Source organism: Canis lupus, chromosome 8 (assembly GCF_048164855.1).
Source record: "Canis lupus baileyi chromosome 8, mCanLup2.hap1, whole genome shotgun sequence".
Taxonomy (NCBI): domain Eukaryota; kingdom Metazoa; phylum Chordata; class Mammalia; order Carnivora; family Canidae; genus Canis; species Canis lupus.
The window spans coordinates 21,107,972-21,124,710 of record NC_132845.1 but is presented as its reverse complement, the minus strand read 5'-3'; the positions used below and the strand labels follow the sequence as shown (position 1 = coordinate 21,124,710).

The window sequence follows — 16,739 nt, the reverse complement described above, 5'->3', positions numbered from 1 at the left end:
GCCGCCGCCGCCGCCGCCGCCGCCGCCCCCGCCCCGCGCTCCCCCTCCCGCGCAGTCTTTAATTTCGCAGCTCCGACCACCGGAAATTAGCGGCGGGCGGCGGGGACCCGGCGGGGCGGGGGGCGGGGGGCGCCAGCCTGGCCGGGCGCCCGCGGGACGCGCCGCCAGCGCCCTCTCCGCCGGGGGCTCGGCGCTCGCCCACCTCTTCCAAATTTAACCATTACCTAAATCCGAAGGGAAATGAGCAAACCTCTCGGATTGGGTGTCAAGGTATTTTCAGCCTCGTTGGGCGTATTTATCCCGAAGTGTTTCCACAACAAGCTATTTCGGGGCCGCGGGGCAGGTTTCGCTCCGCGGACGCCGCGGCCGCTCGCCGGGCTCCAGGCCGGCGGTGATTCACGGCCGCGACCCGGGGGCGGCACAGCCCCGGCAGGCGGCGGGGCCGGGAGGGTGCCGGGAGGGTGCCGGGAGGGTGCCGGGAGGGTGTCCCGAGCCCGAGGGGCGGGGAGGGAGGCCTCCTGCGAGCTGGCGCTCCGGCTCCGCGGCGCTCCAGTCAATCTGTGTCCTGAATCTGTGACTTCCCGCTGCGGAAGTCTCCCAGAGCCAAGAAGGGTTCATTTTCTTTTGAGTCACTTCTAGTGTCTGGGTGTCGGGCCCTCCGGGGCTCTCCAAGCCCCGCAGCCCCACGGAGCAAGCCCGCGGAGGACGTCCTGGGAGGGCGGCGGGCAGGGCCGGGGGGGCGGGGGGGCCCGTCCACGGCCTCGCCCCTTGCGCAAGGGGAGCGCGCCCCGACTGGGGGCTGGGGGGCAGGTCTGAGAGGGCTAGGAGAGCTACTCCTCAACGCTCAGGAAGTGAAGCTTGTGGTTTTGGGGGCTGAGCTCGGAAGGAGATTAAAAAAGAGAGAGAGAGAGAGAAAGAGAGAGAGAGAGAGACAAGCGCAGCCTCTCCCGAAAGCAACTCAGTTTGAAAACTCTCGGAGCGCAGTGCCCGCGCCCTGACCCCGCAGGTAGGTCCGCGCCGCCTGCTCTGCGCCTGCCCCCCTGGCGGGGGCGGCCGCGGGGACCAACGGGGCGCCGCCACTGCGGGGGCGACCAGAGGGCGCTGCCGGGGTCCCCCGCACCCGCTGCTGGCCACTGCGAGGGAGCCCCGGGACCCATCCGCAGGGGATTGTGGCGCAGGGGAGCAGGATTCGTCCGGGAAGGAAACATCTGGTGGGGAGGCGGGGGCAGCTGGGCTCAGCGGGCTGCCCCCGGGCGCCTCGGCTCCCGCCTCCCGGGCGGCCGCGGAGAGAGGCCCCGGCCCGCGTGCGCTCAGGGGCCGCCCCGCCCTCCCGCTGCCAGCTGCTGCGCGAGGTCTCCTTCCCACGCGCCCGGCGCTGGGCCCGCCCGCCCTGCGCCCGCCCTGCGCCTGCCCTGCGCCCGCCCTGCGCCCGCTCCCCTCGCCCTGGACCGGCCGCCGGCCTGAGCGGAGGGCACCTCGCGGCCCGCGGGCTCCCGCGCGCTCCCGGCCGGCGCCGGCCCCGCGCCCGCGCGCTCGGCTCCCCCGGCCCCTCCGCCCCCCTGCGCGCCGACGCAGACCCAGGCCTCAGCCGGGGCCTCGAGGCCGGTGCACCCCGTTTCCCGTTCCCTCTGAGTTTCATAGCTGTCTAAAGAATTCGTTTTTGCGTTTGTTGTGTCTAATTATACGGCCGAAGTGGCGGCTCACGCAGAGAGGCCCAGGGAAAGATGTGCTGGCCAAGCTGCGCCCCGGGGAGCCCGAGCGCCTCCAAGCCTCCCACCCGAGGGGCGGACTCCGACGGCGGCAGGTGGCCTCCCCACTCCCAGGGGCCTCCTGGCTCCTAGGACTCCGGAAAGCTCTCTGGGATTCTGCTTCAGGTCCCCAGCCGCCCTTGCTCTCAAGCCTGTCCCCGCGCCACCCCGGGGAGGGGGACGCAGTGGGACGTGCAAAGCCCTCCAGGGCAAACCAGACCCCGATGACTCGTTCTGGGCTCGGGGCGCATCCGGCAGCCTGGGCCAGTGTCCTCCGTCCTGCCCGGGAGCCGCGCAGCTTCTCCGCCGCCGGCCTAAGCCTCGCGACGGCCCAGGGCCAGGGGCCTCGTCCCGGCCCCGGGTCCCCTAGCACCCTCGTTTCTGAACGAGGCCAGACCGCGGAGGGAGCCGCTGTGCCTGCGGCCCCCGCGTGAACCCGGCCGCCAGCTAGAGGACGGCGAATTCGTTTGCCCCAGACCTAGCCGCGGTCCGGGTCCGGGCCCGCCCCCGAGCAGCCCCGCGCGGAGCCGGAGGCGCTGCCCCGCCTCGCCGCCGGGCTCAGGTTTCGACCCCGGGATTAGGTGAACTGATTGGGGGTTCAGGAGAGCGGCGCCGCGCCCCCCCCCCCCGCACCCCTGCGCCCCGGCCCCCGCGGGCCGCCCTGGCTCTCCGCGGCCGCTAAGCCGCCGGTTCCTCGCGGACTCCAGCCGGCGCGCGCCAATCCGGCTCCACTTCCCCTAGACAAGGTTTTCGGTGAGCAGAGCGAAAAGGGCTTTTTCCCAGGACTTGGTTTCCGAGGTTAGGTGTCCACAGTCTGGGGCGTCCTGCCCCGGACTTTGCTGCTGCTGCCGCCGCCCTCGCGTCTCCAGACCAACCTTCTTGCTGGCGAGCGGCGCGAGGGAGGGCGAGGGAGACCACCGGGGTGCGAGCTCCCCCGGGGGCCGGGGTCACGCGCCCTCCCGCCACCTTCCTCTTCCTCTTCTCTCCCGCCCTCTTTCTCCGGCCTCCGCCGCCCTCAGTCCCCCTGGCGCGGCCTCCCGACCCCGCTCCTCAGCCGGCCCCGTGCGCCCCTCCCGCCCCCCGCGGGCTCCTGGAGGGCTTGGCTTCCAGCCCCTTCCAGGTGCCCCGCCGCCAACCCATCCCGCGGCCCTAACGGATGGACGCGTCCCTGCGCTCCGCCCCAGCCCGGTAACAGGCCAGGCAGGCAGTGGGTGCTCGACTTGGGGCAACTGACCAGTTGGGGGACATCGGCTCTCCGGAGAGCTTGGTCGCCAGAGCGAGTTTTCCCTTTTAGGGAAGGGGAGGGGCCAAGGGGTGTGGGCAGGGCAGGAGGAAGAGGCTCGAGCCGGGGCCCCGGGACGGGTTGTACCGCTCAGCTGTGGCGGCGGCGGGCTCGCGCCACCTGTCCGAGTGCCACCTGGTGAGCGCGGCGCAGCCGGGCCAAGCTCCTCCTCCCGCGGGCCTTCCTCCCTCCTCCCGGCCGGCGCTCTCGCTCTCTCCACCCGGCTGCCCAGTCCCGGGCCCTGGAGCGTGCTGACCCGCGTTTGCACCCGCTTCTTCTCCTCTCGCAGGTCCCCGCCTGGCTGGGGCTGAGCACGCCCTCGGGGTGACAGTGGGAGCGGAGCGGAGAGCGCGCCCGACCACCATGCCGCGTTCGTTCCTTGTCAAGAGTAAGAAGGCTCACAGTTACCACCAGCCGCGCTCCCCGGGACCCGACTATTCCCTCCGCCTGGAGAATGTGCTGGCACCGGGCGGAGCAGGTACGGGGTGCGCCCAGGGATGTAGATTCCGAGCCCCGCCACACCACCCTCCCCCAGGAGCCCTGCAGGGAGACCCTGACGCCCCTTTTGCTCGTTTCTGTTTCCTACCGTCTGGGTCCCTTCCGGGGCTGTCGCCTGGGTGCCACAGCCTCTTTGCTCCCGCCCTCGGACCGGGAAGGGTTCCCGGCCAGGTCTGGGTAGAGAGGAGGACGCCCGGGTGCCACGGCCTGGAGGGCGCCGCTTCAGAACCAGCGGGTCCACTCAGACCCAGCCTGAGCTCCGATCCTGCCTCCTCTCCGCAGACGGCACCTCGAGTGCAGGCGGGGCGCAGACGGAGCCCCGGGGTCGTCTGTCCCCCGAGTCCCAGCTGACCGAGGCCCCTGACAGATCCTCCGCATCCCCGGGCAGCTGTGAGGGCAGCGTCTGCGACCGGAGCTCAGAGTTTGAGGACTTCTGGAGACCCCCGTCGCCCTCTGTGTCTCCAGGTAGGAGCCCGTTGGGAGCTGTGAGGCCGGGGCGGCAGGGACCCCATGGTGAGGAATACACTGACTTGGCTTTGGGTGCAGAACTGCTAAATGGATGGCCGAGAGTCTTTCCGAAAGGCTAGCGCTTGTTCAAGGGGTAAGGGGCCCGTGGGGGGAGGGGGGATCTGGCTTCTCTGGGACTGCTTCAGCCGGTAGCGATGTCTGCTGCTTGGATCCCAGGCAGCGGGACTCGGGTTGTTCGTTCCTAATATTCGTTTGGTGTAGATAGTGGGTGAGAGAAAATATATGAGTCGTCTGAACAGCAATCTCGACTTTTCGTTTTCTGGTCAGTTGACGTTTAGAAAGAGCTGGGATCCCCAAACCCAGACCTCCGAGTCTCAAAAAAACAGAGACCTGGGCAGTCTAAAACTCCTCCTGGCTCCCTCAGTTATTGGGCCTGGCAGAGCTGGGCGCCAAGCCGGAGGGACGGGTCCGACGAAAATCTCTGCCCTCCTCTGAGTCTTCGCAGGCTCGGATCCGGGGCCTGTTTCAGTTTTCGTTCTTCCAGGTTGGCCTAGCCCTGGGGCCCGGTCCGTTGGCTTAATTTCCAGACAGTAATTGAGGTTTGCACAAACGTTGGGTGGGGGCATGTCTTGGGTCCTGGCCAGGGGAAGAACGCAAACCAACCCGATTCTTCCCACAGCCTGTTATTTCCAGATTGCATTTACGAGTTTTAAAAGATAGCCTGAACCCCACCCCACTCTCAATTCGTTGACCTGGCTAAAGCCCTAACTCCAGCGAGTGTGTCTGGGAGCTTGAGACCAGAGAATTTTTCTTGGCTATGCAGGACACGTCCTGCAAGACTGAGTGCTCCGGGAATTTCTCTGTCGGAATCTTGGGGCGCAGCCTGTCACTGAAACGGCTAGTCTGGAGTATGCAGTGGGAACAGATTCATAAATCTGTATGCAAATAGAGAAAGGATACCTTGGGCATTTGGTTTTAGCAAAATTCCCGTTGGGCAGGGGCGCACAAGGCCACGAATATGGGAAAGCTATGTCCCTGGCAGGTGGCAGCTAAAACCTTGTAAATTGTAAATTATTGTAAAAAAAAATTGTAAAACCTTGTAATTGTAAATTATTCTCTGAGAAATTTGAATTTGTTTTTTTCCCCATCAAGCTAGGACAGGAATGAGAATGGTAGTATTTGGCGGGCAGTTCAAGCTCCAAACCCTCTTTCTGCTGCCCCTTTGGGTATTTAATAATCGTTAGGAATGTTAACACCTTCCCGTTTTTTGTTTGTTTGTTTGTTTAAAAAAAAACACAACAACAGATGTTTTCGGTAGGCCAGGCTGCATTTTATTGGTCCTCTCCCTCGCTCCTTACCGATCCCGGAAAGAAAAGGGACGGAGTGGGAACCTCTAGGGGCCGGGAGAGCTTGGCCCTGGGACTTCGGAGCACGAGCGCTGTCCAGGCCCTAACGGGGGCCGCCTCGTCGGCTTAGCTCAGCTCAACATTTCTCCAGCACAGACAGCTTGGCGCGCTTTTCTCTGTGGGATCGCGAGGTGCTCCGATCCCGCCAGAAAGTGCCGTCCTAACGTTTCCGCTGCCCTGGCACCAAATTTACCCATCTCCTCGACCGCTGTCATTTTAATTATCCGTTTGCTGCCCTGCCGCCTCCAGTGATCCTCGAGGCCCCAGAGACCGGGGCCGCGTTTCATCCCGGGGGCGTCGCGGCACCGGGCGCACGGCTTTCCGCACCGGGGCTGGGCAACTTGCAGACGCCGCCCGGCGGCCCAGCCTAACTGGACGCCCCCTTGTGCCTCCACAGCCTCGGAGAAGTCGGTGTGCCCGTCGCTGGACGAAGCTCAGCCCTTCCCCCTGCCCTTCAAGCCGTACTCTTGGAGAGGCCTGGCGGGTTCTGACCTTCGGCACTTGGTGCACAGCTACCGGCCGTGCGCGGCCCTGGATCGCGGCGCCGGCCTGGGCCTCTTCTGCGAGCGCGCCCCGGAGCCTGGCCACCCCGCGGCGCTCTACGGCCCCGAGCGGGCTGCGGGCGGCGCGGGGGCCGGGGCGCCCGGGGGAGGAAGCGCAGGAGGTGGCGCTGCCGGCGGCTCGGGCCTGGGGCTCTACGGCGACTTCGGGCCCGCGGCGGCAGGGCTGTACGAGCGGCCCACGGCGGCGGCGGGAGGGCTGTACTCGGAGCGCGGCCACGGGCTGCACGCGGACAAGGGCGCAGGCGTCAAGGTGGAGTCGGAGCTGCTGTGCACCCGCCTGCTGCTGGGCGGCGGCTCCTACAAGTGCATCAAGTGCAGCAAGGTGAGGCTCCCGCGCGCCCGGCTCTGTCGGCCCCGCGCCCGCGCCCCCGGCTCGCGCCCCCGGGCCCCTCTCAGCGGCCTTCTCCCCGGCCCCACCCGCCGCAGGTGTTCTCCACGCCGCACGGGCTCGAGGTGCACGTGCGCAGGTCCCACAGCGGCACGAGACCCTTTGCGTGCGAGATGTGCGGCAAGACTTTCGGGCACGCGGTGAGCCTGGAGCAGCATAAAGCCGTGCACTCGCAGGTAAGCGCGGGGCGCATGGCCGCGCACGGCCCTGTGAGGTTCCCGAGTTCGGGGAAGGTCTGACTGTCAGTGCGGCACCCGCCACTCTCCGCCTGGCAGCTTTTCCCTTGGACTTCCCCGGACTGCCCCCAGGCTCCCCCAGCACGTCCCTTTGCCCACATGTAGGTGTGTAGGGAAAGGTGGCCGGCTGGGGCATCCAGGCAGCCCTAGAGCTCCCCGTCACTCGTTGTGAGCCTCTCCAGAGGATGATCCAGATCACTGCTTTGGGTTTGAGGAGGGTTTGTGCACTCTTGCTGCTGATCTATCAAATGTATTAGCTCTGGGGTTTTTTGGCCTCGCTTTTCACCAAATGGCTGTCACTTCATTTGTATTGACCCCTCCCAACTGAAAAGAAGGGATGTCACCTCATTTAGAGCATGGGAGAGCATAATTGTCCTGTTCTTTCATTCATTCCTTTATTCCTATCTGTGGTGCAACTTCCTCGTGCTAGGCTGCTCAGAATCCTGTAACAACACACCAGGTCCCTGACCGGATGCCCCCACAGAATTTTTTTTTTAAGATTTTATTTATTCATGAGAGACACACAGAGAGAGGCAGAGACACAGGCAGAGGGAGAAGCTGGCTCCGCGCACAGAGCCCCGTGTGGGACTCGATCCTGAGACCCCAGGCTTACACCCTAAGCCAAAGGATGCTCAACCGCTGAGCCGCCAGGCTACTCTACCCCCACAGATTTTTTCAGTTTAACGGAATGACAGAGGGGTTGGTAAGCAATTAAGTACACAACTATGACAAGCGAATGCTTACTCAGAGACTTATTTACTAAAAAAGAGTACACTTCTTAAAATTCTCGCGTCTCTCTCAACACTGGCTGGAAGGGGCAGTGGCATCAAGTGACTGAGGTCTAAGCCTCCTGTTGAGGAGGGTGGAGAAGTGTTTGTAAATGGGTGTCAAAAAAGCAGGGTGGGGATACTTTTTTGCCATGGGGTGTGGAGGGTTGTGGGCGAACTGTTTGGGCAGAAAAACTGTTATGAGGAAGAGGTGGGGAGGGTGGAGGTTGGACATAAATCTGGGGAGAGAGGATGATGGAGCAGGCTAAGGCAAAGGGGAGAGCCTGAAGGAAGGGGGAGCCCTGGCTTTGGGGGTTTTATGGTCAGGTTAGTGGTGAAGAGGATGGCAGCCTAGGGTGACTACAATAGGAATGCCACATCTTTCTGTCTACAGGAACGAAGCTTTGACTGTAAGATCTGTGGCAAAAGCTTCAAGAGGTCATCTACGCTGTCCACACACTTGCTCATCCACTCAGACACCCGGCCCTACCCTTGTCAGTACTGTGGCAAGAGGTTCCACCAGAAGTCAGACATGAAGAAACACACCTTCATCCACACTGGTAAGCTGAAGGCTCTTGGCTTGTAGGGAAACTCCTGGTGAAGGCTGGCGTGGAGGAGCATGATTCTTCCCTCTGAGGCCAATATAATTCACCTTTGCTGTGATATCCTGGCTACAGGATGAGTGGTAGATGAGGCCTTCTAGATGGAGTTAATCACTGCAATGTGTTCAAGAAAATAAGGAGGCATGGGAAGCCTGGGTGGCTTAAAGGTTGAGTGTTTGGCTTTGGCTCAGGGCATGATCCTGAGGTCCCAGGATCAAGTCCCACATGGGGCTCCCTGCATGGAGCCTGCTTCTCCCTCTCCCTATGTCTCTCCCTTTCTTTCTATATATATCTCTTATGAATAAATAAATAAATCTTTTAAAAAAGAAAAGAAAATTAGGAGGCAGATTTTCTTAGATTTGTTTACATACAAGGTTCTCCTCAGAAGGGCTTTGGGGTGGGGCTGCATTTGCAGTACCACTCAGCTGGTCAACCTCAGGTTCACTATCCTTGCAAAGACTATTTTCTTATAATTTAGCTGCTGTTCCAACTGCTGCATGATCTGGGTGAAATACGAAGCTCCAGAGATAGAGGACTTTCTCCAGGGCTCCCACCCAGCCTTTCAGGGGAGCAAGAGGTTTTATGTGTGGTCTCATGGCTGCATTTTTTGCAGTCTAAGAATTTATTCTGATTGAGGAAGAAAAAACAATGGTAAATTTTACTAAGCTGTCTGCTAAGCACTTTTTAAATGCATTATCTCATTTTATGCTCACAAGAACTCTGGGAGGTAGAGACTATTCCTTATTCCCATTCTAGAGATGAGGAAAGTGAGGTACAGAAGGGTTGGGTAACCTGTCCAAGGCTCTGATAGCAAGTGGCAGGGCCAGGACTTAAATTCAGATCTTCCTGACCTCAACTGTCTATTAGCTTGACCACCATTTACTGTATTCTATTTTCAGAGTCATGAGGGGTGGTAGATGTAGAAAGCTTCTATTCACTTACTGCCCTTTTCAAAATATCAGCAAGTTCATACCATAATAATGGTAATTCTTTACCTATGATAATACCTTATAATTTATAAACTGCTTTCAAATCTATCCCTTCTTAAAAAAATTATCATCCCTCCCCCCGCTTTTTTTAAGATTTTAGTTATTTGAGAGAGAGACAAAGAGGGCATGAGTGTGTGTGTGTGGGAGCGGAGCGAGAGAGAGAGGGACAAGCAGACTCCGTGGTGAGCTGGACATGAGGCTCGATCCCAGGATCTTGAGATCATGACCTGAGTCAGACACTTCACTGACTGAGCCAGCCAGGTGCCCCATCCCTTCTTTTGATCCTTACTGCCACCCCATAATGTAGCCTTAGCCTGATGAAACTCAGGGTGATTTACCAAAGATCAGACTAAGAGTGCATGTTGGGGCCATGGAATGCTCTGGATTCCAATTCTGGACTCTTTCTCTAACATTTTGATTGTATATAGGTGGCAGTTTTAATGCCAGGAGCAGTCTCTTTAATAGTAAATAAGACATGTACAAGAGACCCAGAATTCTCTCATTCCAGAATATGAACACTGATTTAAAACAGATTTCAGTGTTCCAAACACATACCTTTGAGTTTATAAATATGTTGGGGCAGTGTCGATGCCCCATCAGAAAACCCAGAAAAATATCTTACTTTAATCATGACCCCTTAACTGAAATTTCCGGGTAACCTACTCCTTTTGAGTAAAGGTTTTCAAGACTCTTGCCAAAGTGCAACTAGGACCTTGACTGAATGAAACATTGAGTCTTTATCACACATTCACATCATAGCTAGAATTTGTTTCTCAAATTTGTTTGACCCTAAGGGAATAGCTAAGTTTTGTTGGGTGGTTCTTTATCAAGGAAATCTGAAGCATGAAGACAGAAAGGAATGAACAAGAGAGAAGTTTCCTCAAAAACCAACCTCATCTATTTTGTGCAGTTTTCCAAGACCAATCCCTGACAATAATGCCATGCTAAGGCTATTTGGAAATTCATGCTATTTATCCAAATGTTAAACATCACCTGAATTGGGGGAAAAGACAGAACCTTTTTCTTTTGTTTGTGAGATGTTTATTTATTTATTTACTTACTTGAGAGAGAAAGCATGCACATGAGAGAGCGCAGGAGGGGCAGAGGGGGAGGGGCGGAGGAAGAGGGAAAGAATCTCAAGCAGACTCTGTGCTGAGCACAGAGCCCAACAGGGTGCTCGATCTCACAACCCTGAGATCATGACCCGAGCTGAAACCAAGAGTTTGAAGCTCAACCAACTAAGCCACCCAGGTACCGCCAAACCTTTTCTGTTTGTTATTTATTAATCTATGGTGAAGACTTGCTAGGATATAAAGAATCTTTATAAAAAGAAAGTAAAATCAAGACAGAAAAGGATCGTTATTTAAGGAATACTTTGCGACCCAAATGTGGATTTTTAAAAATAAGACTTTGAGACGTATCTATGCTTCAGATACATTCTATTGTCCTTCAAGAGCAAGAAAGAAAACAGATTCACTGGTCCATACAAACCAACACCCACTTGGAAACTCAGATTTGAAAACTTCCTCTGAATTAGAGCAGAGTCACATGGTTTGAAGGACAGGCCCCCACCCCCACATTGAACATCTGCTGTGGGAGCTCTCTGCTTCTAAAGCCAGGGCTGTCTTGCCAGGGTGGATTCAGCTGTGAGTCTGGGCACGTGGCCTTTGCTCTGTTTCCGTTTAGCAGGAAACGGTTTGAGTCCTTTTGCTGGGAACCCCCACTCAGAAAGTCTCCCTTTCACCTGGTACACCCATGACTTCCCAGGACTTGCGTTGCAACACGTCACCCTCCAAGTTGCTTGAACGCCTTAGACTCTGGTGCAGCCAGCTGCTGCCAGGAGCATGTGGGTCACAGTGAGTCGCCTCTAGCTTTATCATAGACTCATACTTCCCTCCCCCTCCTCCATCCTTGCAGGTGAGAAGCCCCACAAATGCCAGGTGTGTGGGAAGGCATTCAGCCAGAGCTCCAACCTCATCACCCACAGCCGCAAACATACAGGCTTCAAACCCTTTGGCTGTGACCTCTGTGGGAAGGGCTTCCAGAGGAAGGTGGACCTCAGGCGGCACCGGGAGACACAGCATGGGCTCAAATGAGGGCCCTGGCTGGAGCGGCAGTTACACAACACTACAGAGGGCAACCTCCCCACTTGCCACCATCCACGTCTGACTTCTCAGGCCCTCCATTCCAGTCCAAAGATCCCAGCAGGATGAGCTGCTTCACCTTACTTCCTGGAACTCCAAGAAGGGATAAATTACCTATGCAAAGTTCAGCCCAGAGTGGGAACCAAAGGACTCATGGCTTTGGACATCCGAATAGGCTCCCTGCCACCCGAAGACTCAAAGTCAAGAGGGGATCAGATAAAATCTTGAGCCCTGCAGCTCTTCCCATTCCCAGCCCTGCTCCACAGACAGAAAAGTCCTTCAGGTTTTTTACCTCCTCTTGACTTACTCCAGATACTTGTGTGGACAAGGAGTAATCACCATTTATAAGGTGGACACAGGCTAATGTTTTTATCTAGAATGATAAGTGAGTGTTACTTTTTTTTTTTCTTTCCGGGGAGTCTGTTAACCTCTTTCTATTGGGTGCTGCCTATAAATCTTGGAGGAATCAGTTCTCCCCCTTGAAGACTGGTTCAGAAACTGATTTGGGGATGGAGTTTCATACTTTTGAAATTACAAAATACACTGTCCAGACTGCTCCAAGAAGGAGCAAAAGAAAAGTGGACCTGGTAGTGAGAGGAGAATCCTCCCTGCTGTGAAGCTTGTGAAGACTTCACCAGAGGAGGTGGAAGCACAGAGCAACACCTCTGGACAAGATGCCATCCATTCACTCAGCAAATGTGTATTGACCACCAGGTCTCAGGCCTATGCTAGGTATTGGGGAGCCAGAGATTCAAGTTATAGCCCATGCCCCTGCCCCTCAGAAGCTAACAGTTGCACCTCTAAGTGGCTAGATCTTTTTTTTTTCCCCTCCTGAGGAATTCAGAGAAGACAAAACAAAATCTTGACCCTTCTTTTCTGACACGTTTGGGTTTTTATCAAACATTAAAAAAATAGCTGAACAGGTACTTCCAAGATTTGTGTGTATATTCAGTTTTTTATTGTTAAGCTGATATTTTTAAGATGTCTAAGCTAGCAGGCATGTGGAGTGACCCTCCATGTGTACTATAAAGAAAAAAAGTGGTATTTTTACTTGGATGAGGTTTGTAAATGTTTTTAGAACATCTGGAGTGCATTATGTTTGTTAATACATATTTATTAGAATGATGTTTTAAATTAATAAAGTATTAAGACTCTTACCTATTGCTTCTCATTTAGGCAAGGAATTTGGGAAAGATCTTTGTTTTAGTGTGTAGTGGGAGTTGGCATTGAAAGAAACTACAGTGGGATATTAAAAGTTAAGCAGTCAAGCCAATATTCAGAAGAAAGTAAAAATCCAATTGCTCTGATTTTCATTTGCCTTTTCCTTCTACACTTCAAAGATCCTTCTTTCTTAACAGAAAAACTAGGTATACCAAACTGAGCTCCTACCTTATAGAGTCCCTAGTGGTCCCACATGTACATAGGTACTTCTGAGGACTTCAAGGATGTTTTTGTTGGTTGATTGGTTTGTTGTTGTTGTTGTTGTTGTTGTTGTTGTTTAATAGGTTAGAAGATTTCAGATGAATAAAGAAATCACAGGCCTTAGGTCTAGAAATTGAGTCTTAGTCACAGCTCTATGACCAATATGTTGTATGACTTAGCAACTTCTTTGGCCTTCCTGATTCCAGTTTCCTTGACCATAAAATGTGGATATGGTTCTGTCATCCCAATCAAACCCTGACTATTTGATTCTGTGGAGACTGGAAGGGAGAGAAAGTATGTGATACTGGTTAGGTGCCTCACCTAAGGCAAGTCTAAATCTAAAGATGCATCAGGGGCAGTAAAATTGGAATTTGGGTTATTTCTAGCTCTATCCCACTTGTGGGAGTTTCTTGCATGAATCAGTCCTTTACAAGAATGAAACCAGAATAAGGTCCTGGCCTAGATCCTGACTACCTGTGTGCTCATTCTAGCATCTCCCAGCTGAGGTAGTGTGGCCCCTGGTGACCACCAGTGGATTGTACATTTCAATTCAAATCACACATACTGATTGAGTAACTAGTATGTGCCTGGCACTGTTCTAGGTGGTGGGGATACAGCAGTGAGCACAGTATCCTGTCCTTTATTTGGTCACTGCTGAATCTTCAGCTCCCAGAACAGTGCCTAGCACACAACAGGAGATCAATAGGTATTTGCTGAGATAATAGGTAAATAAGCAAAGAAAATAAAATCCTGCTTCATCCTGACTTTCTGCTTTCTGGAGCACAATGAAAAGAGAAATTGTGTAAGACTTCAGGAAACCAACTGAACACACAGGACTCTCCTGAGTTTGTGGGTGAGGGGGCTTTGATGCTATTTTTCTCCAGTGTCTCCAAATCTCAGTCCTTGGCTGTGCTCACCTGGTTTTCAACACCATGTCTTTCCATGTCAGTTTACTGTCATTCAAAATTTAAATTTGTTTATAATACAGTTTAAGATAATTTTCCAGAACTGATGAGTGAACAGTTACAGCATCCAGGAACCTCTTCTTAGTGTCCTGGGAAACAAGGTTCCCAATGAATAAAGAGCACAAAACATCCTTCCCACAGAATTCACTGTGCACACTGGTTGATTATTTCCAACCTGGTTTGAAAAGTAAAGAAGTTGCATCGAAGAGGTAAGTAGACTGATTGAAATCTAGTTATCTGTCCTATCCTTCTCTTATGACATTTAGAACTTTTTGGGCCATTTTCATAATCCTCGTTTATGCTATAAATGAGAAGTTGTAATTTTGATGTTAACAGTATGATTTCATAGGGAAAAATACATCTGGATATCCTCAGTTCAGAATCAAAACAAATTACTGCGCCTGTTACTGTGTGAAATTTGAAGATTGCAAATATCTCTCTTAATGTTATTACTTGACTCCATTAAAAATAGATCGTGAATATTCCATGTCACATTATTCATGAGGCAGGCTCTATGCCTTTTGTCTGCCTGAGTAACAGTAGAAAGGGTAACAAGAGACACCAGAGCACACCTTTGTTTCTTTCACTAAATTTTTAATAACACCTCCAGCTAGCCAGTTGGTGAAGCTCAGCTCTTGCATAAAAGTGGAAAAGCACAGCTATCTCAGCGAAGACCAACTCTTTCACTAGCTAATTTGAGTTTGCGTTCATCTACACCAGAGATGATTAAATTACCTATCAAGTGTGCCGAGCTATCAGGATTCAGGCCACGTAAAAGGTGAATTTCATCTGATTGATTTGAGACAGGAATGGAACAATTGAGTTTTAAAAGCCCCGCCTTAATTAAAGGCATAGCAAAGTATCACTCCCAGGTGAATTCTTGACTGCTATTGCCCTTGAAATTTGGGTGGCGATAGTGATTTGACCCACATCATTTTGTTGTGTGCCTGTTTGTTTAACCTGATCATTTAGCAGAAAGAAAAGAATTTAGAGGAAGGCCTGAAAGGACTTGACTACTTTGTGCTGTGCATTAATAGAGAACTATTTGTTTAAATCTCTGCTGCTATATTATTTCTACAGCAGAAACTGTAGAAAGTACTTCATATATTTATTTTGGAAACATTTCTATTATTAAGCCAGATTTTAAAAAATAAAAAATTAAAGAAATTTCACCCAAACCTTTCTACCTTCAAAGTTTATTTTATTTTTAGTGGTGCTTGCCAATCTTTACCCACATGTGTGTATATTTATAGTCTATATTTTTAAGCCCTATTATCAGGGTAATTTACAATTTATGTCTAGATAGCTCATGTTTACTTTTAAATGGACACATACTTGAAACTGAAACATTCATATTTTACAATGAGAATTTTGATGACTTTATGGTTAAATTTTATTGAAATTTTAGTATTTATTAGGATTTTGTCAATCATTAAGATATTATATTTCCTGGGTTTACTTTAGAGGTATTCATTTCTTAAATAAAACATTTCAAACATATAAGAAATTACAAATAATATTATAAACATAATTCTGTATTTACTTCAAGTTTTATTTTAAAAATATTATAGACATAGTTGAATATCTTGTGGAATATGTTCCTCCCAAGGTCTTTCCCTTTCTTCTATCCTCAGAGGCATCCTCTGTACCAAAATTGGTATATATTGTTGTTTTGACTATTTTTATACTTTTACTTACACGTATCACACCATATACTGTATATACTATTCAGCATAAATGGTGTCGTAGTGTATGTATCCTTCCGCCACCTAACCTTTTTTCAATTTCACTCAACACTTTGTTTTTGAGATTTGTCCATTTAGTATGTGCAGTTTTGTTCATTTCTTTAGCCACTACATAAAGAATTCTGTTATATGGATACTTGGTGATTATTTTTGTATTCTGTTGGGAGACTTCGGTTATTTCCAATTTTCCCTATTACAGACAATTCTGAAGCAAGCAGTCTTTCACATGGATCTCCTGTGAGCAAGATTCTTTAGGATATATTTCTGGGAGTGGAAATGACAGATATTACAAAATTGCTTTCCAAAGTGGTTGTACCAATTTAATTCTTACCAACAGTATAGGAAAATCCCTATTTCTCTGCACCTTACCAACATTTAGTATTGTCAGACTTCAAAAATGCCAATCAGATGGATGTGAAATGTTCTTGTAATTTGCATTTCCTGATTCCTAATGAGGTTGAGTGTTCTTTCATAAGTTTCCTTTCCTGTGAGATGCCAGTTCATGTACTTTGTCCATTTTCAGTTGGGTTGTTTGCTTTACATCAATTCATATTTTACAAAATATTTAATTTATTTATATATATAGAGAGAGAGAGACCATAAGAACGGGAGAGAGCAGAGACAGAAGGAGGGAGAAGCAGATTCCCCACTGAGCAGGGAGCCCATCGTGGGTCTTCATCACAGAACTCTGGGATCATGACCTGAGCCGAAGTCAGATGCTTAACCAACTGAGCCACCCAGGCACCCCTATATCAATTAATATTTTAAAATATATTCTAAGTACTCACTGTTCCGTTAGTTAAATGCATTGCCCACATCTCCCAGTCTGTAGCTTGCCTTTTTGTTTTGGTTGAAGGGAGGATTTGTTTGTTTTTTGTGTCAATGTAGTCAAATACATCAGTCTTCAGGTTATGGTTTATGCTTTTTATATACTAATTAAGAAACTCTCTTCCCTGATAGGTAGTCATAAGCTCATTCCCTCTATTTTCTTCTAAAAATATTAAAATGTTTGCTTATAGCATTAGCTTCTTATTTTTTAAAGATTTTATTTATTTATTTATTTATTTATTTATTTATTTATTTATTTATTTATTTATTTATTTATTTATGAGAAAGAGTATGCTTGCACTTGCATGAAGGGGGGGTGAGAAGAGGAGGCAGAGGAAGAGACTTGCAAGCAGGTATCAAAACGCAGGGCTCAATCCTACAACAGAGACCCATGACCTGAGTCAAAACCAAGGGTTGAAAGCTCAACCAACTGAGCCACCCAGATGCCTGGATTAGCTGTTTAATCTACTTATATGTGTATGATATGAAATAGAATCTAATTAAAAAAATGTTTCCCACATAGGTAACCAATTACTCCAACATTATTTATTGCAGACTACATCCTTTTCCCTCTAATTGTAAATCATTTCTGTCATATGTCAAGTTTCTATTTCTGTATGGTTCTACCTCTGGGCTTCCTTATCTGTTTCATTGGCCATTGGCCATCTGTATGCCAAAGCCATTGCAT

At 51.5% G+C, this 16,739-nt stretch overlaps 1 protein-coding gene across 3 annotated transcripts; it reads left to right on the top strand.

The window, feature by feature from the left end:
• The first annotated feature begins 847 nt into the window (after positions 1–847).
• Positions 848–12,248, top strand: GFI1 (growth factor independent 1 transcriptional repressor). 3 transcript variants are annotated; one of them, XM_072834505.1, is made up of 7 exons: positions 848–1,006; positions 3,320–3,508; positions 3,811–3,993; positions 5,800–6,287; positions 6,392–6,529; positions 7,751–7,916; positions 10,865–12,248. In XM_072834505.1, exons 2-7 carry the CDS (start codon positions 3,394–3,396, stop codon positions 11,041–11,043), a joined length of 1,269 nt encoding a protein of 422 aa, XP_072690606.1. In that variant the 5' UTR covers positions 848–1,006; positions 3,320–3,393; the 3' UTR covers positions 11,044–12,248. The 3 variants fall into 3 exon arrangements, with proteins under 3 accessions (XP_072690606.1, XP_072690608.1, XP_072690607.1); XM_072834507.1 differs by lacking the exon at positions 848–1,006 and adding an exon at positions 2,415–2,501; XM_072834506.1 differs by lacking the exon at positions 848–1,006 and adding an exon at positions 3,099–3,168.
• The last annotated feature ends 4,491 nt before the right edge of the window (positions 12,249–16,739 follow it).

Coding starts and splice junctions, on each gene's coding strand:
- GFI1 (XM_072834505.1), top strand. CDS start 3,394: ATGCCGCGTTCGTTCCTTGTCAAGAGTAAGAAGGCTCACAGTTACCAC. Junction 3,994..5,799: donor GTCGCCCTCTGTGTCTCCAG/GTAGGAGCCCGT, acceptor GTGCCTCCACAG/CCTCGGAGAAGTCGGTGTGC. Junction 6,288..6,391: donor AGTGCATCAAGTGCAGCAAG/GTGAGGCTCCCG, acceptor CACCCGCCGCAG/GTGTTCTCCACGCCGCACGG.